Genomic DNA, 23,068 nt, shown 5'->3' with positions numbered 1-23,068 from the left:
CATGATGCTGTTCATCTCATGGTAGCTGGGAAGCAGAGAGAAGGAGGAGGAAGGGGTCAGAGCAAGATATACTCCCTCAGTGACTGCTTTCTCCAACCAGCCTCCAACTTCCACAGTCCCACTACCTCCCAGAAGTCTAGTTAGGTTCTGGGTTCAAATATGGGTAGTCCAGCCTGATGGAGGCAGGACTTGCAAGATTGAATTATTTCTCCCAAAGCCCCACCTCAGAACACTGTGTGTACCAGGACCAAGCATTTGCTGTCTGGGGATACTTCACATCCAAAGTATAACAGCACTTCTGCCCACACTGAGGCAGGTAATAAGACCCCTGCCAAGCAGTGCTGTTTTAACACATGTAGTCAGCCTTTTTTGTCCAAAACTATAGAAATGACAGAGACATCTGGCTGCCTGGACAGTCACCTAAGGTTCCTTTGTAACATTGGGGCATCATTGGCCTACGGGAAATTTTTGAAGGACTGCCCTACCTTGTCATGGAAAAGTTTGGCAGTTGCTTTTTTTGTGTGTCTTGCTTGTCCAGTTTGGATAGCATACTGTGAGCAATCAAGGCAAGGGCAGTTTCTTGCCCAAATGGCTAGCTTTTGCCACAAAGAAAGCAAACTCCATATGGAGGTTCTTCAGTGCCTATTATCCTTTTATGAAGTAGATTGGTGCTGCCAGGAGCAGATGTATCTCATCATCATGAAAGGCCTTATGTTATTAAAACAGTTTAAATTCCATATTCTGTAGGCCTTTGAAATGTTTGAAGACCATCTCTATTTAAAATATATCTCTGTTTGACTTAAAGACATACCTAACACAACTATAAGTTTGACTGTTATAAAAGACTAACTACTAACTTATATTTCTTTACTATCCTAAATAGTTTTCAAAAACTAAACTTTACATAACCTTTTAAAATGAGCTACATCAGTACAATACCTTAAACAAGAGTAGAAACATATATACAGTATAACAAAAGTAACAAATTTGTATCATTATATAAAAATCCATACCAATATAAAATGTTTCAGACCAGTGGTTGTTCAAAAGTAGACTCAACAATCCACCCTTTTATCCCATCATTTCTACACTATATCCCCCCTTTCCTCCCTGAATCTAATCTCCTCTAGCTTTCTCCCTGACCGTGACAAATAATAACTTGTAACCAACCACCCTTAATGATGACAAACATCCATAACCCATCAAATGACCAAAACCCATCCACCCCACCTCTTGGGAATATGGGCACCATGTTCTCTAGACTGCTTCCTGTTGTCTGGGGACAATGACATCTTTGAGGGACCCTGAGAAAATTAAGATAATATAAATTCCTGGGAGAGATAGCTATTATCTAGTCTCAGTGTGCTAGGAAAATGTAGGACTTATCTGAAGTCTGGCTGGAGTAGTCTGTGAGGCTGGACCATCTCAGCCAGCAGCCTTGAAGCTGTTCTGGATGTAGAACTCTGAGAAAACTGCAACAGAGGCATTCTGAGAGGCTGGGATCACCTGGGCCACCTGTCTTCATTGGTGCCTGGTCCCCTTGCTCTGAAAACACACAAAGTTTTAAAGGTAACACACATATCTGCATTAACACAAGTATGGAATGTGCAGTGTACATACATCAATTAAAGATGAGTTTGAGCAGGTAAAAGGCATCTGTCGACTTTATAAGTCCATTTGGACTGCATAACCAAATTGTAATATAAATCTCTGTCCATGCCATATGAAAAGATAGCATGTAATAAGTCATGATAGGCCAGGTGTTAGTGGTGCATGCCTTTAATCTCAGCACTCAGGAGGCAGAGCCAGGCAGATCTCTGTGAGTTCGAGGCTAGCCTGGTCTACAAAGTGAGATCCAAGACAGGCACCAAAAATACACAGAGAAACCCTGTCTTGAAAAACCAGGGAAAAAAAAGTCATGAGAACTCTGTAGCAAACAAGATTTATCATGTCCCATCTCATCTCTGAGCTGTTCCCATGCAGAGGGATCAGCTTACATGTCACTTGTCCATAGTCTTTTTTGGATTCCTCTCCAATGTCTGTAACCAAGATTTTCAGGAGGTCTCCCCCAGTCAAATCTGATCTCTATTAACTTGGAAAGAATCCAGGGCCTTTCATTTCCTGTGGAAACAAAAGTGTAACCTCTTTCCCCAACGTAATACATTTTTGTACTTCCATTTTAAAGTTATGGCATCCCTAAAGTATATAGGTTGGTTTAATTCAGCAGTCTCTTCCACAATCCAATGTCTCTCAGCAGCTGTTGTCTGTTTATTAGCATTCAAAAAGTTCAAAATTAACAAAGCATCATATAAAATCCAAACTCCCTATGTTATAATATTCCCATCCTTACGTGGCTTATTCTTTTTATTATTATTATTACTTCTCTCTTTAAAGACTTTACTTACTATTTTTAAACTATTTTTTATGACTACATCCTTTTTCTTTTTTTCTTCAGCATCTAAGCATATTTTTAAAAACACTGTAACCTGTTTAGAGATTTTTTCCCCATTTGAACCTGTTTTACTGTGTATCTGTAACCTTTTCTGTCTGTATGAGCAAAACCTTAAACTGCCACACAGCTCATGGCATGCTGGAAGCTCAAGTCAGCAGGCAGTGGCCAAGATACAAATACCTGTACCATGACCAGCATGAGAGACTGCAGGACAAGGAAACCATATTTGGCTCTGTTTTTGTGTGTTTGGAACCTTTTTTTAAAAGCTTTTTCAGGTGTTACATGGAAATACATACCCCCACATTGTATGCCATTTGTAGTTGTCCTTTTTCATCAGGACTGCCTGCTCCCCAGTAATGACATGGAGACTTAATTATGAAAGCTCAGCCGATAGCTTAGGCTTGTTTCTAACTAGCTCATAACTTAATCCATTTATATTAATTTCTTCCTGCCTCTGTGACTTTATTATCTCATCTCTGCAGTGCCCATCCTGCTTGCTCTGCATCTCCTGGCATCTCCCTCTTCTTCTTGCCAGCATTCTCTCTGCCCAGAAATCCTGTCTCCCTATTGGCCATTCAGCTTTTTATCAACCAATCAGAGTGACACATCTTCACAGTGTACAAAAAGATTATTTCACAACAGCAGAAGAGCTACACATCTACCTCTCAGGGCCACTGAAAGCCTGACAAGGAGCATTGCTGTCATTGAAAACATATTACAGACAGCATTAGAAAACTGTTTTCTCTGAGAATGACACATTATTATCAGGCAATGGGTGCTTCTGGGAAATGACAAAATACAGATTCAGGAAGGGATCATCATAGCACACTTTATCTAACCAGCTCAAATTGTAAAGTTAAGCTGAAAATGTTTAAAATGGCCAACAAGATCCCAGTCTGAAATATGCCAGCAATGAATAGCCACAAGGGTAGGGAAAACATCTGCTGTTTTGATTTGAAGGTCTGGCTGTGTCGCTCAGGCTAGTCCGGAACCTGTGGCCCTCTAGGGCTTGTCTCAGGTTGTGGACTGGATATTTTGGTTTGGTTCCCCACAAACTCCTATACTGAAATCTTTACTCCTAATTGATGGTTTTAGGAAGTGAAGCCTTGAGAGGTCATAATGCCGGAGGGTGGAGGTCTGAGTAAATGGAATTAACATCCTTACAAAAAGAGACTCCAGAAGTGGTTTTCTTCTTTCTTTCTTTCTTTCTTGTTCTTCTTTCTTTCTTTCTTTCTTTCTTTCCTTTCTTTCTTTCTTTCTTTCTTTCTTTTCTTCTTCTTCTTCTTCTTCTTCTTCTTCTTCTTCTTCTTCTTCTTCTTCTTCTTTTCTCCTCTCCTTCTCCTTTCTCCTTTCTCCTCCTCCTTTTCCTCCCCCTCCTCCTTTCCTCTCCTTCTCCCCCTCTTCCTCCTATTTTTTTAAATTTTTACGGCCCAACAAAAATTTCCCCTCCCTACTCTCATCCCAGTCCCTCTCCCCCCCCCCTCCCCACTCCCCCCCTCCTTCTGTTTCTCTTCTGAAACCAGTGGGCCTCCCAGAGGGCCTGGGTCAGTCCCACAGCCTCCCTGGTTGTTGGTTCCATTTCTGGGAGCCCCTAGGAGCCCAGGTTAGTTAATTTTTAATTAAATGTTTTCATTTATTTTACATTCTGACCACAGCTTCCTCTCCCATCCTCCTTCCATTCCCCCCTCTTACCTCCCCTCTGTCCCCTGTCCCCACCCCACCCCTCCTCCACCTCTGTTCAGAAAGAGGCAGGCCTCCCATGGGTGCCAACAAAGCATGGCTCATCAAGTTGAGGCAGGACTAAGCTCCTCCCCTTGTATTAAGTCTGGGCAAGGAATATGTTCCTGAAAGCCAGCCAAAGTGTTAGGGACAGGCCTCTCTCCCACTGCCAGGAGTCCCACAAGTAGACCAAGCTATACAACATTACACATATTCAGAGGGTCTAGGCAGGTCCCATGCAGGCTCCCTGGCCATCAGTCCATAGTCTGTGAGCTCCCATGAGCCGGCCAGACGCTTCTGTGGGTTCCCCTGTGATGACCCTAACCCCCCTGGCTCATACAATCCTTCCTCCCTCTCCTCAACAGGATTCCCCAGGCTTGGCCCAGTGCTTGGCTGTGGATCTCTGCATCTGTTTCCATTTGTTACTGGATGAAGGCTCTCTGGTGACAATTGGGGTAGTCACTAATCTGATTACAGGAGGCAGCCAGTTCAGGCTACCTATCTACTATTGCTAGGTGTCTTAGCTGGGGTCATCCTTGTAAATTTCTGGGAGTTTTTGAGACAGGATTTCTCTGTGTAGCCCTGGCTGTCCTTGGTACTTGCTCTGTAAGACTGGCTCAGAGATCCACCTGCCTCTGCCTCCTGAGTGCTGGGATTTAAGGTGTGTGCCACCACTGCCAGACTGAGACCCCAGAGACTCCTAAGGCTTTCTTTCTAACACATGAAGATTTGTTGAGAAGTAGGACGTCGATAAGCCCAGGAGGGCCCTCATCAGAACCAGGCTTTGCTGGCATCTTGAGCTGTGACTTCCGTCCTCTGGACTCAGAAGTAGGCTGCTGCCCTTTAGAAGCCATGCTGCTTTGACACAGCAGCCCTCCCCAACAAGAGCCCTTCCTCAGTATGTGGGGTAGTTAGGGAACTGTGTCCTGCTGCCTGGTGGGCATGCCCTTGTATAGGTATGAGGACTGGTAAGATAAAGGGCTTGTCACTCCCATGAGTATGCATGTGGTAATGACCTTAAGAATGGGAGGAAGCCAAAATGGTGGCATGTGTCTATGATCAGTGCTTTGGAGGCTGAGGCAGGAAAATCAAAAGATTGAGGCCAGTATGACAATCTAATGAACTATACAGTGACTGCCAGGCCAGCCTGGGCTATAGAATGAGTGCCTGATTAAAAGTGCCAGCACATGGGAGGTAGAGGTAGGAAAATCAGGAGTTCGAGGCCAGTTCCAGCTACATAATGAACTTGACACCTACTATGGTTGGGCTATGATTGTTTTAAACAAACAAGTGAATGAATGGAAAGTCCTGAGACCCTGACCTAATACGGGGACTGTTAAAAGGGGGGAGGGGATCAGTCTGTTCCAGAAGGGCAAACTGAGGCATGGGAGGGCTGTGATGCAAGTCAGATTCTCTGGTGCTGACTCTGAAGAAGGCCACCACATGACAAGGAGGGCAGATAGCCCCTAGGGTTGTGCCTGGCCTTGTCTCTCTGCAGGGAAACAGGATCCTCAGACTGAATTTAGCCCCTACAATGTATGCCGCCTGTAGGAGAAACAACCTGGCTGAAACTCAATTTAACCTGTGAGGCCCAGAGTAGATACTACCCAGCGGGTCTGACCCTTCCTTAATGGCCATCTTGATCCAGCCTTATCATTGGAAACCAAAAGCCATTATACCTTTAGCAAAGAACTTCAAATCATTTCTCCCAGAATTGCCAGCAAGGTACTAGCAATGAACAGTTGTGATCTCTTTAGAAATAAACTTAGGCCACACACCAGCACCGTCTCCATCAGTCAGAAGTATGCGCTTGCCCAAGTGACCCCTTCACTTTGCTTCTGGAAAACAAAAACAAAAACAACAAAAACCAGTGGCAGCGACTTTTGTAAGGTGGCTTTGATCACAGGCTCCTGGAAACTCCTCCCTCAAGCAAAGCCATCCTCCAAACTTCATGTGATGGGCCATAGCTTCCTTCTATAAAGTGTCCATTTTGCGCAGGGCATCTGACCTCACAGTGGCCCTGGCACCAACAACTACACAGAGAAACGCCTGTACTGTTAGCCCTTTTGTGATGCCCCGTTCGCTAGGCAAGCTCTGGTTCTTTGTTTGATGTTGGGAAGGAAAACCACATGGTTCCTACACTGGCCAAGTGTACCCAGGAGTCAGCAGTGTGATCTCTTTAAAAAGCCACCCCAGTCCATGAGATTCCTCTGCTCCACTGGCTCTCGGTGCTTCCTGGATAATCCATGTAGGCCCTAGGAGAGCATGGCTTTGCTCTCTGAGTTCTGCCCAGCGGGCTCCAAGGTTTGGACATCCATTCAGTGGCTGGCTAGTGATCCTCTGTACCTGCTGTACAGGTAGAGTTCCCTTTTCTGGGAAACCAAGTAGATGCAATTCCCCAGGCTGAACCCAGAAACAATCCTACCCAGGCTTCCAAGGGTAGCTTCTGAAAATGGAAATCACCTGAACTTTCCTTCCGTGCCTTGGTTGGCTTCTCTGGAGGCAGGAGGAAGCTTGCTTAAAGCTGGCGGCCCATGCACTGCACGGGCTGGCGAGCCACTGGGCGGCGCCTCTCCTAGTGGTCATGGCAGGGACTCCAGGGTACTGGGCTTTTTGTGACAAAGCTTCGGGTGACGAGCGGACTCTCCGGCGACCAGGGCAAGCGGGCGCCGTGCGCTGCGGGCCGCTGCAGACAGGGGGCGGCCGCGCCCACTTCCTCCGCCGCTCCGCACCCGCCGGCGGCGCACCCAGGTGGCAGCGCTGCGCGCCCAGACCTATCCGGCTGCGGCGCGGTGGCCCTCCGCGCGCTCGGATCCCACCGCGCGCTTTGAGACCCGGCTACCGAGCATTCGGCCGCCCGCATGGACGCGGCGCTGAAACGGAGCCGCTCCGAGGAGCCGCCGGAGCTCCCGCTGCCCGCTCGGGAGGTGGAGGAGAAAGAGGAGGAGGAAGAGAGGATGGAGCAGGGCCTGGAGGAGGAGGAAGAGGTGGACCCCCGGATCCAGGTAGGACGCGTGAGAGGAGCCCACAGCCCCACCCCGCCAGGACTGCCGTGGAAGTCAGCGTGTACGCGGACACACGCCTTGCAGCCCCGCGTGTCCGCAGTCCCGGGGTGGAGGCCGCTTAGGTCCAGGATCTGCACTGAGGCTTAGGACACCCCATTTCACGGTCTCCCCGCGGGAGGCTGCGGTGCCCGCGTGGACGCGGCCTGATTATTGTGGGGATCCCTGCAGACCTTCGGTCCAACCGGAGGGTCCTTGCAACACAACCAGCGGTTCAGGCGTATTGCAACAAAGGGAAAAGGGGGCGGGGGCCCCGAGGGAAGTCGGGGTACCTTGGCGCAGCTCTTGATGCCCTGAGCACGGCACAGCCTCCAGGTTTCGGAGCAGCTTTACCTCGGCCGCGTGGATGCTGACACTGTGGTGGGCGAGTGGGGCCGGGTGGTTGTCGCCTGCCCCTGCGGCGTGGGCTGCACCAGTGCTCAGGGCCGCGCTAGCCCTCACCTGGTGGAGATTCCTGGCCTCAGCTGCCTTCCTCTTTTGGTTCATTGTCAACACAAGGAGGGCTTCGTTGCCACCGTGTTGTACTTGGCCTGAAACTGTTTAAAACTCAGCTTTTCCTTGAGGTCGGGTGTGAACACCTACTAGGGACGCAAAGCAGACGCGTGGAGGCAGAGAAGGGAATGGCCTGGCTTTCTGCGCCTCCATTTCCAGGAGAGATGGTTAAAAAAACAATTTCCAAGCGAGATCTAGGAGTGACAGCTTAACCTCCTCACCCTCCGAAGCATGAAGCATAGCAAATTCCTTTCCATGACCTGTTTTTATTCCCTTTCCATAAATCTTTTTTTAAAAAAAAATTTGCTATTAAGCATGTTCTGCAATTTCTGGATCAGTAATTGATTTTAACTGCACAGGGAAAAAAACACGTTGTTATTAATTCAGTGATTTACATTTTAAATTAATTGTTTTGTCAAATTAACACGTTAAAGATTAGTGAGAAAACCTTCTCATTAGCTACTCTGTTAATTCAGACCATGGGTTTGGACTACAAATCTTGTGGTTTTGGTGTGTGTTAGCAATACCCTTTGTTCACAGAGTAGAAATGAGTTAACTTCATGTTGACTACTTCTTACAAAATGTCAGGGTGCAAATGTTTAAAGAGAGCAGGATTCAAGCTAGTTAACCAACAACATCCCCTGTCAGGGAGAGTAAATAATGGGCAATTAGGGGAAAATTCATCTCTTCATAGAGAAAGAAAGACCCTCTGATGGGTTAAAGCTAGCTAGAAGTCTATCTTTAGCTTGCCTGGCTCACTGGGTTTTTGATTTGGCTTGGCCTTCTGCGAAGTTCTTCTCGAAAGCCCAGGGCGCTGTTTTGACTGGGTTACTTACTGTTTGTAACAGCTGCATTCTCCTGGGAAAAAATGACCTTCCAGGGAAAGATAGATCCCTAGGACCTTAAGATGTTGTCCAAAGGACATGTCAAAAGGTTTTAGAAATGCTAAATGCTTTGTCTTTCAGCAAGCCTCTGCTGTTTTCTTTAAGAACGAACTGACTTTCATCATTCAGGGGTGATTTTCCAGTTCTAGACTAAGTTACTCTAGAAACAAAAGGCATATCCTTCAAATCTCTCTCTCTTTTCATTAGGGAGAACTGGAGAAATTAAATCAATCCACAGATGACATCAACAGACAGGAGACAGAACTTGAGGTATGGAGAGCTGGAACACTGATCTGGGTGAAATAGTGTCAGTCACCTTTGACCCTGGGTTGGTTAATTTTGTTTTAATAGCTGGAGGTTGGCTGCAGGAGGCCCCTGCTTGAGCACCGACCAACAGCATGTATCTGACGGTGAAATACACCCATGTCCAGGCTGTGGGCAGATGCATGTGGATCCAATTTCATGTGTTGTTTTTCATTATGGAGACTCCATTGGGGCCCAAATCAAGGGCTGGGCAGAGTACTAAACAATGCTTATGCCCCAAATATACCCGTATCTGCAGAAAAGCTAGAAGAACTGCAATTTAGTGAACTCTTTGATGGAGAAGAGTGAATGGGTTCACGTCTCTTCACTGTTTTATTTAGGGTGGCCCCTCCTGTTTGTGCTCAGAACTATTAAGGTTCCCTCAGACTTAAGCCAGATACTTTGCCTTCCCATACTAATAATTCACCCCTCTTTGGACTTCCCTGCTTTATTTCTTTATTGTCTGCTTGTGTAGAATATAATTATCTTAATGTTAACAAAAAGCTGTTTGGGCTGGGAAGGACTTTCCTGCTGGGAAAAAAATCTTGGGAGATAAAATCTTGATTTGAATTTGAGGATTTTCCAACTTTCCTGTAAACAAGTTAGGGTTCTTCGAAGCTACCAATATCTAGTTGTGGTTGGCGTTACTAGCCAAAGTGAGTGACTGTCGGGACTGAGGGACTGCCAAGAGCTGTTGTGAGAATTTCTATTCTACAGTAGAAACAGCAATAAGTGTGTAAAGAGGAAGCAGGGAACACCAGGCCCCTCAGAGTGAGGGTGTGGGGGATAAGAAAATCCTTGGCTGGAATTTACTGGCAGCCTGCTTTCTGATAGCATGTAGCCTTGGAGATAACAGACACATATGTGGCTGTGTGTGTGTGTGTGTGTGTGTGTGTGTGTGTGTGTGTGTTAAAGTTGCTCTAGGCTGTGAGAAGGCTCATCATCAACTAATTCCCATGCTGATCTACATAAGGAATCGGTGAACTTAGTGAAGTTAGGCAATTGAAACTCAAAAATCTCAGATTTCTAAAGCATTAAACAAACAACAAAATATCCTTACCATTTTGAGAGAGCACTAACACAAGCCAAAGGTTTTCCCTAAGCTTTCATCTGGTCCTGTTACAACAGCCCAGAGGAAAACACACACACACACACACTCACAAACATACACACACACACACACACACACACACACAACACACACACACAAACACACACACACACACACACACACACACACACACACACAAAACACACAAAAAAACAAAACCAAACAACAACAACAAAAACATTCTCATGTAGTCTTGGCTGATTTCAAAATTCAGTATATAGTGGAGGATGGCTTTGAACTCTGGGTTATTCACCCTTCATCTCTAGGTACCGCGGTTACAGGCCTGCACCAATATACCCACTATTCTGAATCTTTAATTTCTATATCCCAAATGTACATAGACAAGGTGGAAAGAATTTTGTTTTTTGCTCTGAGCAAAAGTTCTGGCTTGTTTATGTTTGCAGTGGAAGAATGAAGTCCAGGGCCTTATGCACATTAGATGAGCATTCTACCAGATGGACTTGTCAGAGACCAGGGATGAGCAGAAGTCAGGAAGAGCTGGCCAGGCATAGCACACATTCCTGCGATCCCGGCACCTGGGAGGCAGAGGCAAGGAGAAGCAGGAGTTGAAGGTCATATAGCCACAAGCAAGTTTGAGACACATGAGACCCTGTCTCATAAAAGAAGGAAGGAAGGAAGGAAGGAAGGAAGGAAGGAAGGAAGGAAGGAAGGAAGGAAGGAAGGAAAGAAGAAGGAAAGAAAAGTAATCAGGGACCACTGAGGCAGAGGCGGAAAACTGGAGATGGTAAGGGGGGTGGTCTGGCTTTCTGTTTCAGTTTCCAAGAGAGATACTAGCCTAGTTTGTCTGTTCCTTTTGCTTTCTTAACCACTGCTGGTCACCATTCTGGGTAATGAACAAGATTGCCCCATAGCCCCATAACTCACTCTCCATGGTGCCTGCCTTATGGGGTTAGGTTGGTTCATTTGTTAAACTCATTTTAGTCCTCACTTCCAAATTCCCCAGATTTGGTGTGTCACAGGAAGCCACTGGACAGGTGTTTCCTGCCAGGCTCTGGGGCACATTGGAGCCCTGGTGTGTTAAGGACAGAGCTTACAGAATGAATCTCTTTATATATAGAAAGGATGTTTATTAGAATGGCTTAAAGACTGTGGTCCAGCTATTTCAACAGTGGCTGTCTACTAATAGAAGGTTCAAGAATCCAGTAGTTAATTTCTCAGTCCACCAAGATGGATGTCTCAGCTGGTCTTCAGCATATGCCGGAATCCTGAACAAGTAGACTCTAATACCAGTGAAGGAATGGACTTGGCATGTGAGCGAGGGCAAGCAGGCAAAGAGCTTCCTTCTTCCATGTCCTTTACATAGGCTGCCAGCAGAAGGTGTGGCCCAGATTAAACGTGGATCGTCCCACCTCAGAACACCAGGTTTAAAATGTGTCTTCCCACTTAATATGATGTAATTTAGAAAAAAAAAATCCCTCATAAGTGTGCCCAGCTGCTTGGGTTTTAGTTAATTCCAGATGTAGTCAGTTGACAACCAAGATTTCACACCTGAGTGGTGTCAGCTGGAGGGTTTGACAAGGGTAGCCTGGCTGGGCTATGTTGCTGGATGGCCTTCCCTGGTGTGGTCACAACCAGGACAGACTCAAAGAAATGTCATACAAGCCACAGAAGCCATTAAAAAGCTCCCTAGTTGTTACATTAAAAATTACAAAAGATAGCCTGGCAGTGGTGGCGCACGCCTTTAATTCCAGCACTGGGGAGGCAGGGGGAGGCAGTCTCTGAATTCAAGGCCAGCCTGGTCTTGAGAGAGTTCCAGGGCAGCCAGGACTACACAGAGAAACCCTGTCTCAAACAGCAGCAGCAACAACTACAAAAATTACAAAAGACACAGGGGAATTTGATTGTAATGTGTTTTGTTTAACCCAGAATATTCACAGTAGTATAAATGCAACAGGAAGTCACTAATAACAATGATTAACTTGAGGGTTGGCAGTGTGGCTCAGAAGAGGATTACTGCCTGGCATGCCCAAGGCCCTGGGCTCAATCTTCAGTGTGTGTATGTGTGTGTGTGTGTGGGGGGGGGGGGGTCGGGGATGCTGTACATGGTCCTTTCGTCGGTGCTGTTGAGTATGGAAGCTGGACCCCGAACAAGCTAGGGAAGCACTCTGCCTCTGTGCTGTACACCAGCACCTCCAGATGTTTGTGTGCTAGGTCTTCAAAACTGGTTCAGAGCTCTCACTTTGAGTACATTCTCTTATAACCTTCTGTATTTGAGAACAGTAGCTTTATGCTGTCTGGGCTGCACAGGGCTGGAAGCAGTTCCTATCAAATTCATGATCCTATTGCTCGAGTCTGGAGTTGAGAACCCTGTGCATGTGTGAAGCCCTGGCCTCCAGCTTGGTGTCAGGAACTGTGCATGGGTGAGCAAGACAAAGCCTGTATTTGTGGAGCTGAGGAGTGGAGAACCGGGTAGCTGTTTTATATACAACTGGGGAGTGCCATGCGGCAGACCCCAGGCTGGAAGCATGGAGTAAGAAAGTATCCGTGGACAAGATCAGCACAAGGAGCAAGCAATTGTGTGTGGGGCTTGGGGTGGATGTCAAAAAATGTAGGTAGCCAGGCATGCTTCTGAAATCCCAGCATTTGGAAGGTAGAGGACAGAGGATCAGGAGTCTGAGGGTACCCTCAGTTACATGGTGAGTTTGAAGCCAGCCTGGACTACATGAGACAAATGTATACAAAATCAAAATGTACTGGAGAGATTGAAACAGGAGGATTACTGTGAATTCAAGATGGTGGGCTATAGTATGAGACCCTGTCTCAAATGAATAAAAATACATTTTTCAAAGGTCGGGTATTTGACTAGCTGATGAACATATGATTGGAGGCCTGTAGGAAAAAAACTACCTGTATTTTCCTGGGAACAGGTTCAGTAGTCACTAAGTTAGTGATCACAGCTATGGCTAAGAGTAGGTTCCACATTAAGATGGTTCTCCAGTGTGGTAGCTCATGCCTATAATCCAAGCACTTGGGGGGCTGAATCGGGATTTTGACTTTGTCCCCAGCCTGCTAATCCCAGTACTGGGGAGGTGGAGGCCCATTGTCTCAACAAAAACAAAGACATCTATCTATTCTGCCAAGCAGGAAGCTACAGATCCAGCTCCCACTTAGGAGGTGGAGTCAGGAAGATAGCAAGCTCTGCCTAGATTATAGGGAGAGTTCAAGGCTAGCCCAGCAGCTAACTGAGACCCTGAGGCCCCGAATGCTTTCTATCACTGTGACAAAATGCACAAGATAGTCCCCTTGCACAAAGGAAAAAGCCCACAGTTTTGGAAGCGTCGGTCATCAGTTGACTTCACTGTGCCTGGAAGGGTTGTGAAGTATAATATTATGGTGGGAATGTGTGGCAGAGATTCGTTAGACACTGTCTTAAAGACATAAGAAACAAAACAGAACACCACAATTGATCGTAGCTGCTGGTGTTTCCAAAGTGCTAGAATTACAGGGGTGTGCCACCACACCTACCCAGACAGCATTACTATGAAAAAAGAAGACTTTTTTTTTTTTTTTTTTTTTTTTTTGAGACAGGGTCTCACTATATAGCTCTGGCTGTCCTGAAACCCACTCTATAGACCAGGCTGGCCTCAAACACACAGAGATCTACCTGCTTCTGCCTCCTCAGTGCTCGGATTAAAGCTGTGTGCCACCATGCCTGGCCCTTTAAAAAGTATTATTTTATTCTTTTTATGTGAGTTGTGTGTGTGTGTGTGTGTGTGTGTGTGTGTGTATACACTTGTGTACAAGTGCCATGGATTGCTTGTAGAAGTCAGAGGACAACTTTGTGGAGTCACTTCTCTATCATGTGAGTAGTTCTGGGGTTGGAGCTCAGGTCATTGGCTTGGCAGCAAGCACCTTTGACTGTTGAACCATCTCGCTGCCTGTCCCTCTCATTTAAAATATTTGGTAAGACAGATTAGATACAAAATTTCTACATCTAATTAGAGCCAAGATTTACGGTAATTACAATAATGCCTTTATGTGTACATATATACATACATGTACATAAAATACCTTGAAAAAACTGTTTTCAGCATTTCTCCCTCATGTTCTGAAAGGAGGCTGTCCTAGGACTGTGAAATGGACTGAGGGAGCAGGGGATAAGGTCCTAGGCACTTGCTGGTTAGTCATTCAGCTCCTGGGCTGACATCAACAGCTGGCTCATCCCAAACACCCTCAGCTGGGAGATAGAAGCCTTGCCTTGTGAATGTTTATCCTCTTCCCTCGCTCTCAGATGAGAATGTGCAGTCTTGCAAGGTGGCTTGAAATGAAATCGCTGGAGTCCCTCCAACGTACATAAGGACTGCACCTAGAAGCTGTCTTTTCCTCCTCCAGAAACAAGCAAACATTTCACTTAGGAAAACAAAAACCAGAAACGAAAATAACAGTCATGTTTTGAGCTTGGGAACTCAGGAAGGAGGGGAAGGAGGGGGCCGATTGGAGACAGCCTGACTTCTGTCCCTAATGGATTATCAGACCAAGTCAGAAGAGAAAAATACTTTTATTAAAGGTCAGTGCTGTCACAGCCTACCCGTTTCTCCTCTGTGTGTGTAGACACGGTGGGCACTAGGCCAGGAAGGTCCCATGAAGCAACATGGTGCTTTGAAGAAAGTGCTAGAGAGCATTTGAAGTGATAACCGACTGTAAGTAGCCAATTGCTATGTCTTGAAGTGGGTAGCAAATTTTAGGCCCCCCACACTAGGTGAAGCCTGACTCTGTTCCCCACATGAGGTCAGGTTGAAATGAATATCATCTCATCCTGAGGTTTTTGTGCAGCAAAAAGACTGGTCACAGCCTGTGGGGTGGGCTGGAGTCCTGCTTGAGACACCAGGGGTTGCTGTGGTTGACAGAACACAAGACATAGATCTGCTATTACAGGTTGCCATCCCTTGGATGGAAGCATGCACTGATCGTGGACTGAGAGAGCTTCCAAGAGGGAGAGCCAGGCAGGCCTCTTGGGAGGCCCCTAAGGCTCTGACGGGCTAGAGACCATCAAAGTCAAGGCCTAAAGAACTCAGGTCATCTTGAAGTAACCCTCCAGAGCAGCCTAGACGTGGCAGAGGAAGAGAGCTGATGTGACTCATTGCCTGTGTGAGGACTGGTGGGGAAGGAGGTCATTGCTTTTGGTGTTTTTTTTTTTTGTTTTTTTTGTTTTGTTTTGTTTTGTTTTTTGGTGTTTTGGTTTTTTTGTTTGTTTGTTTGTTTTGTTTTGTTTTTTGTATGTGGAGCTGAGGATCGAACCCAGGGCCTTGCGCTTGCTAGGCAAGCGCTCTACCACTGAGCTAAATCCCCAACCCCCATTGCTTTTGTTTTATCATTAACCTCAAGAACAGAAGCCTGTTTTCTCTTAGAGCAGAGGCCAGATGTCCAAGATTAGGCTCCCTTCCCGGCTTGCACATGGCTGCCTCGGGCTGTGTCTTCTCCTCAGGAAGCAAGCAAGCAGCTGCCTTGTTTTCTTCTTGTGAGTACACTAATCTGTGTACTGTGACCCAATCCATGCAGCCTCACTTAATGTTACTGCTTTCAAGGCCCCATTTCTAAACACAGTGAAACAGGACCTAGTGCCTTAACTCAGTTTCTGAGGGAGACTGTGAGAACAGGGGTAAGAACTTCCTAGAGAAACAGGCAATACTGCTGGGTCCGTTTGTAGATGAAGTTAGGAGTTTAGAACAAAGTCTGCCCCTCTTATTGTGCTGTGTTAGCAACGGGCTGGTTGTATACAGACAACAGGTCTCTATAACCTCCACCTGACGCTTTGGGTGAGAGAGAGAGAGAATATAGAGAGATACCGCTGAGCAACATCTCCCACCCTATCTTTTTTATTTCAAGCCAGGGTTTCACAAGCTATGTTGCCCAGGCAGGCCTCAAGTTCACTGTGTAGCCAAGCCAGGCCTTAACCTTACAATCCTCCTGCCTCAGCCACTGGAGTAGCTGTGATTACAGGTCTGTGCCACCATGTCCCATAGAATGTTGTTCAGACCTTGTGCTTCAACCATGCCCCTGCCTCAGCTTAACCATCTCTGGGATCAGGTGAGAAAGGAATCATTTGACTTGTGTGGAGCGATTGGCTTGGAATCCCATATTCTCCACATATTAACTCTGGGCCCCTAAGCAGGTCATTTGATGTGTGAGCTTCCCTTTCTTCATTTGTAAGAGAGCTGTGTTGAAACTTTGTTGTGAGATAAGCCCAGAGCTGTGGAGAAGGAAGCAGATGGAGGGGAAAAACCATGGCTTTGGCATCAGATGGTTTGGGTTAAAATAGGAAGTCTGATGACTTTGAAGGGTCCTTGGTACCTTGAAGCTCCAGTCTCATCAGTGACTGGGGGAGGTGGTGATTCTTGTCCCAGTCCTCAGGTGGCTCGGAGAGTGGGAGGAGATGCTAAGTAAGAGGTCACTGTGAGGGTCATACAGGGTGGAGGGCTTATTGGGTGGTTGGAGGGCGAGAGGACTGAGTGAGGCCTACTGGATGCTGCACAAAAAGACTTTAGTGAGTTGTCCATCTAGGCTAGGCTGGCTGGCCACAGGGTTGGTGATGGCTCCATGGTGGTGCTGGTCGAGGAGCCAGAGAGAGGGCTTGTACTGGCCAGGATTAGGCAAGATGAACTCTGCAGACATGAGATCAGCAGGGCTTTGTGCTGAGGCCATCTGCTGGGTCACAGAAACAGCATGGTGGGTGTGGTGATGCATGCCTATAATCCCAGAGCTGGGGAGAAGGCAGGATCATCAAGGTCATCCTCCAACATATATCCAGTTCTAGGCCTACCTGGACTACCCGAGAGTATGTCTCAGAAAGAAATAACACAGCTAACAGAAATGAGCTTGATGTCTTGAGTAAGCCCTGGGCACACATTCTCCTGGGGTTTGCTTATGGGTACCCAGGAGGTGAATGCCAACAGCAAATGGCCCCATTATGGCTGTGTGACCATAGATCGTCACATAATGCACTGGGTCTCAGATTCCTCATTCCAGTGATGGTAATGGTGCTGCTGCCGATTGTCTGGGGGAGGGGAGGGCTGCAGCATGGTGGGGAATCACAGGAAGGGCTTTCTGTCTGTTCTAGAATGTGTCTTTAATAATGACTAACAATATGAGCCCCTGCTGTGTGCCAGACTCGGTGTTAAGCATCAAGTGCTCAAAACAATTTGATGACATCTTTTTGCCTCAGTTTTGCAGGTAACAAAACTAATACAGAACGAATGCAAGTGTCATGCCTGTAATTTCAGCCTTTGAGTGGTTGAGAGGAGGGTTATGAGTTCAAGGCCAACCTAGGCTATATAGAAAGACCCTATTTCAAAGAGCTCCAAACAGCCACCACCACCAAATAAACCAGCAAACCATAAAATCCAAGTGTCTTTCTCTATGGCACGAAGCTCTAGGCACCAGGCTGTTCTTAGGATGACCTTGAGGACAGCTGTGACTGTCCTTGATAAAATATAAGCTGTGTTTTCCTTTCCTTTCCCATAATCTGTCCTCTTATGCAGGTGTTAGCACATGAAAGTATAATAGTCTGCCATCTTTTAATATGTTAACTTTTTAAAATTTGAGACAGGGTCTCCCTATGTAGCCCTGGCTGGCCTGGAACTCATGACTCTGCCTCCTGTATGTGAACCATTACACAGGCCTGTGTTAACATTTTCAAACTGGCCTTTTTTGGTATGTCAGGGGAGAGGAGACAGGTCTCATATGACCCAGGCTGTCCTCAAACTCCTGCTCCTTCTGCCTCCACCATACAAGCTCTAGGATCATAGCTGTGCACTATTATACTCAGCTGTAGGGTAGCCTTTAGTATTAAAAAGGGGTGACGTGGCCATGGGCAGATGGCTATGGTATATTTTGGAAACGTTCAGTAACAAAAGTGTGTGTTGGGGCTCTAGAGAAGGCTCAGCAGTTCAGAACACTTGCTAGTCTCCTGAAGGCCCAGAGTTTGGTTCCCAACACCTACCCTGGTCATCTTAACAACCACCTGTAACTCCAGCTTCATGCAACCAGCGCCCTTTTCTGGCCTCTGAGAGTACCCCCACAATAGCAGATATTCACAAGACACATACACTTGAAAACCAAAACTGTATGTAAGGTATATACAATAAAAGAATGTGCATGTGAGGGAAAAAGGTCTACTTACAGAATTCCTACTGTGGCCTGAACAGTGAGCACTGATCACTACCAATTAGGGCTGAGTAGATAAAGAAGTCGACATTAAGTCTTCTGAGCTGGACATGGTAGCCGACGCCTGCTATCCTGTCACCCTGAGCCTTCCAAGGCAACCTTGGCTGCATAAGATCCATCACAAAGAGGATGTTGGCGAGTCTTTTTTAGTAGTTTGACACTGCTGTGTTAAGTGAATCCTGTCAAAGGATATCAAGGATTTATTAAGATATAAAATGGGGAGAAATACACTCACAGATACAGAACAAAGTAAACAGCCACTTTTGTCCTCCGTTCTGCCCTTGGGTGAATGGAACAGGCCATCTGGTCTCTGACCACCCCCAAGAGAGAGCATGCGCCCCCTCCTCAGTTTTAAGCAGTCATGTACCCAGAAAAACCACACCTCTACCGGGCCAGCTACTCTAAGGTCATTGGCGGAGCGAACTCTCACAACACTGCTGTGGTGTTTTACTTTCTTGTTTGTGTTTGTTGATTATGTTCTGTAGAAATATCAGTTCACAATGGAGTTTAACAAATCTATCACCTCATAGTCTCAGAAGCTTGTCTCCAAAAAAATAAGACTCTACCCTCACTGGTTATTGCTGCTGCTGGGGAGGAGGCCGCCTTTGTTTTCCATTTCTTCATGCTTTTCTGAATTATTTTCAATGACTATATCTTATCATCTTAAGCAGGGGGCTGGAAGAAAAAAATGAAACCTATTATAATATTATAAAAAGAGCTTTCTATGTCAAATCCTTTCCTTTCCTTTCTTTCCCTTCTTTCCTTTCTTTCCTTTCTTTCCTTTCTTTCCTTTCTTTTCTTTCTTCCTTTCTCCCTTCCTCCCTCTCCCCTTCTCGCTCTCCCTCCCTCCTCCCACCCTCTCTCTGGCTGTCCTGGAACTCACTCTGTAGACCAGGCTGGTCTCGAACTCACAGAAATCTATTTACCTATGCCTCCCGAGTGCTAGGATTAAAGACATGCATCATCACTGCCCAATGAGATTAATTTCTATGGAAGGCATTTTAGGAACCATAAACACCATTGGGCGAAGCTTGGGACTGAAAGTTCTTCCTTAGTTGTGAGAAAACCCCAGTGTTGGTGGGCGAGCTGGTTAGTTTTTGCCACCTTGCCTCAAATCAGAGTCACTTGAGAAGAAGGAACCTCTATGGAGGAATTTTCTCCATCAGACTGGCCTGTAGACAAGCCGGCAGTGCATTTTCTTGATTGATGATTGTGGCACCACCCCTGCACAGGTGGGTCCCAGGTTCTATAAGAAATCAGGCCAAGCAAGCCATGAGGAACAAGCCAGTAAGCAGAATTCCTCCTGGTTTCTGCTTCAGTTCCTGCCTCGGTTTCTCTACATGATGAACTATAAGCAGTAAGGTGAATTAAATTGTTTCTTCCTTAAACTGCTTTTGGTCACAGCGTTGTTATGGCAACAGAAAGCCAACTGGAACAGTAGGCTTGTGTGGTGAGTCACTGCATCATCTTACTCACTGCAGTGAGTCAGAGGGGAATAAAGAACAGCTAAAGGCGTTTTAGGATGGTCTGTAACCAGGAAGCCCTTGCTTACGTGGCTGATGAAAATCAATAGAAAACACTGGAAATGTAAGAATATTTAAATAGTTTCTACTTGTATTTGAGTATTTGAATACTTCTGCCCCTCTCTGTCTAATTTGGAAACATCCTCATGTAGCTCAGGCTAGGACTATAGGTGTTCTGTTTGCCTCACCCCAACTTGGTCACTTGAGCTAGATAGGTCTCAGTCTGTATCTCAGACTGGCCTAGAACTCAAGATCCTCCTGCTCTGCCTCCCCAAAGCTGGGGTAAGAGGTGTGCAGCCCAGCTCATTTGAGTCATTTCTAAATGGACAGAGACTTGTGGGCCCATGTAGGCTCAAGTCTTGTGTAAAAGGTTCAAGGCTTGCACAAATTTATTTACTATAGCTACAGTCTGGGCTTTGGCTAAAACAGAAATAGAATCCTGAAACCGATGCCACTGACAGAAAAACTATTGACTGTCTCATTTTGAAGCTGTAAAAACCCATGAGGACACTCTGGGTCCTCAGCTGGGACCCATCATTGGGTCACACGTGCCTGCCATTGTAGTACAGACTGACTTTGTACAGCCATGGGACTGTCTCCCCAGGTTTATCCAAGGTTGCAGCCCTGTCTCTGAGGTGCGCTTCAGAAGACAGGCTATGGCAGTTGACAGACACAGCACAGTCTCGTAGTGTAAGAATGATCAAACTGACATCCCCACGGACTGTAACCTTTTAATACTGAACATGGATTTTCCCCTCCTCAGCGTTTGTTGTGGGGACATTTAACAGAGTGTGTGTTTTGGCTGGGTGTGTTAAACATCTCTCTAACCTCAGTCTTTGGCAGGCATTCCGGTTGTCTTTGCTCAGCCCTTTTCTCTGGACTTCCTCATTCTACCCATGGATGTTTCCAGCAGTAAGAATAGATGGCTGCCCCCCCACCCCCACCCCCACCCCCGGTGGATTTTAACCAAGAGTGTCACAGAAATTTGTAAAGCAACTCTTAGAGAGCTTGGTGAATCAGCCCCTTTCATTTCCTTAAAGGAAGATGGAAAATTTTTGTTCTATTCTTGCCTGAGTTTTCCTTTGCTGTGTTTTGCTGGATTATCTAATAGACAGTCGTGTTTGCACTGACTGAAATTAACTGCTAGCAAGCAGACAATGAAAGGAATATCCGCTGTTTGTTATAACCATGCCCAAACCCATTTAGTGGGACTGCTCTCACTGTTTGGCATCAAACTCAGCCAAAGCATGATGAATGAGTTCCCTTGGCTTTGTACACCCTACCTCTGTGGCCAGCAGGCGGAAGGGCTCAGGTTGTTGTCATAGATTTGAAGCCCACAGGTTGAATGTCTGTCCCTTCTTTAGGGTTCTATTTTTTTTTTTTTTTTTTTTTTTGAGAGGATGTACATGGTGGTGTTCTTTCTTGCTGTACCTGCCAACTTTGGAATTGACAACACCCATTTTATTTGGGATGTGGTTTGTGCATCAGGATTTGGAGAGGAGGCAATGAGGCTTGGCGGTCCTGTCCTTGCTGGAGGAGTCTGTCTCTCAGTGTCTCTCTCTCTCTCTCTCTCTCTCTCTCTCTCTTTCTTTCTTTTTTGGTTTTTCAAGACAGGGTTTCCCTGTGTAGTTTTGGTGCCTGTCCACTCTGTAGACCAGGCTGGCCTTGAACTCAACAGAGATCCACCTGACTCTGCCTTCCAAGTACTGAGATTAAAGGTGTGTGCCACCACTGCCCGGCACTGGAGAAGTCTCTTGCAGTTGCAGCCAGGTGGTGGTTGGAGCTGTGGTCATCTGAGGGTATGATGACATCCACAATGGATGGGAGATAAGCTAGTGGTTTTAACTAGAGCATTGGCAAGCACCTTTCCAATATGGTAGTCTCAGATTCTCTGACCTTCTTAGGATGTGTAGCATTTCCCGGAGTGCTGGTCCCAAGATGACCACATGGAAACCTGACAACTTTTTTCTGTCCAGTCCTTTGAACTTTCAGTGGGTACTTCTTGATCCAAGTGCAGACAGACCTAACTTCAAATTCCTCCTAATGGGAGCAAATGCTGAAGAGTTCTGGGTCATGTTTAGAAACTACCTTACTCAGGTGGTCACAGAGCCACAGCAACTCTCCTTTCCTTTTTGGGGCACGCTTCACAAGCAGCCATATTTGACTATGTTTTTGAGAAGTGATTTAATGTTTAACCAGCCAGCAAAACAAGGAATTTGGTTAGAACTCATAGTGACCTGAGATGAGCTAGCCGCATGAAGGGAAAGGGAGCAGATGTTAGCAGCACTGTGGGTCTTGATTGGACATAGGGGATTAGACGCTGCTTTTCCATTTCTTAGAAATTGTGCTGTATGAGCCTGTGAGATGGCTCAGTAGAAGGGCACTTGCCAAGCCCAACAGTTTGTGTTGGATCCCCGGGACCCTCATGGTGGGAGAGAACCAACTCCTACAAGTTGTCCTCTGACCTCCCCACACATTCCATGACGTTTGTGCACACACATACAATATAAACAAATACAGTATTTTAAAAAATTATGCTAAGGCTTCAGTGCCTATTGGGGAAAAAACTCAGTGCCACCTAGATCTGAAGGTAGAGAAGTTATGCTTGCTGGGTTGGAGGGCGCCTTCCAAAGGTCTGCGGCCACTCCTGCCTCGGTGCCTCTTTCCTTGATGGCTGCTGGGTCTCCTGGAGAAATCAAATCCCAATGTTGAGTCCATTTGCTAGGAACTGGATCTTCATCCCCAGCTGGAGCTTGTTCAAGAGGCTGCACACTAACACTGTGAAACTTGGATTCAGAAACCACCTAGGAGAGTTTCAGTAGGGAAACGAGAAGAAACCCCATGGCCAGCACGGTGGAGGCTGCCGTTCCGTGCTCCAGAGAGCTGCCTTCATCATGCAGCCTTGGAGACATGGGTGGGGTTATAGCCCTAGCTGGCCTTGAACTCCACGTGTAGACCAGGCTGGCTTTGAACTCACAGAAAGCCATCTACCTGCCTCTGCTCCCAAGCACTGGGATTCAAGGTGTGTGCTTTGCTGGATTATCTGCCTTTTTTTTTTTTTTTTTTTTTTTTTGAGCTGAGGATTGAACCCAGGGCCTTGCGCTTGTTAGGCAAGCGTTCTACCACTGAGCTAAATCCCCAACCCAGATTATCTGCTTTTTACTTTTATTTTAAGTTATCTGTGAGTGTGTGTGTCTGGTAAGGGGGTATACAGATGAGTGACTTAGAAGCCAGGAGGAGACAGAGTTACAGGCGACTGTGAGTTGTGACATGGGTCTTGGGAAACAAACTTAGGACCTCTCAAAAGCAGTGCTTCTTAACCCCCAAGGCATCTTTTC

General features: G+C 46.3%; 1 protein-coding gene across 1 annotated transcript in view; it reads left to right on the top strand.

Annotated features, from left to right (window-relative positions):
* The first annotated feature begins 6,790 nt into the window (after window positions 1-6,790).
* Window positions 6,791-23,068, top strand: part of Sh3bp5 (SH3 domain binding protein 5) — a 72,611-nt gene continuing 56,333 nt past the window's right edge. Inside the window, exons 1-2 of the mRNA XM_036199398.1 lie at window positions 6,791-7,176; window positions 8,817-8,879. Of these exons, the coding sequence (XP_036055291.1) occupies window positions 7,033-7,176; window positions 8,817-8,879 (207 nt within the window). The 5' untranslated portion in view covers window positions 6,791-7,032. The remainder of the gene's footprint in view (window positions 7,177-8,816; window positions 8,880-23,068) is intronic.

The sequence above is a fragment of the Onychomys torridus genome, chromosome 9, assembly GCF_903995425.1.
Source record: "Onychomys torridus chromosome 9, mOncTor1.1, whole genome shotgun sequence".
NCBI lineage: Eukaryota > Metazoa > Chordata > Mammalia > Rodentia > Cricetidae > Onychomys > Onychomys torridus.
Note: the sequence above shows the minus strand (reverse complement) of the source record. Positions and strands in the feature narration are given on the sequence as shown.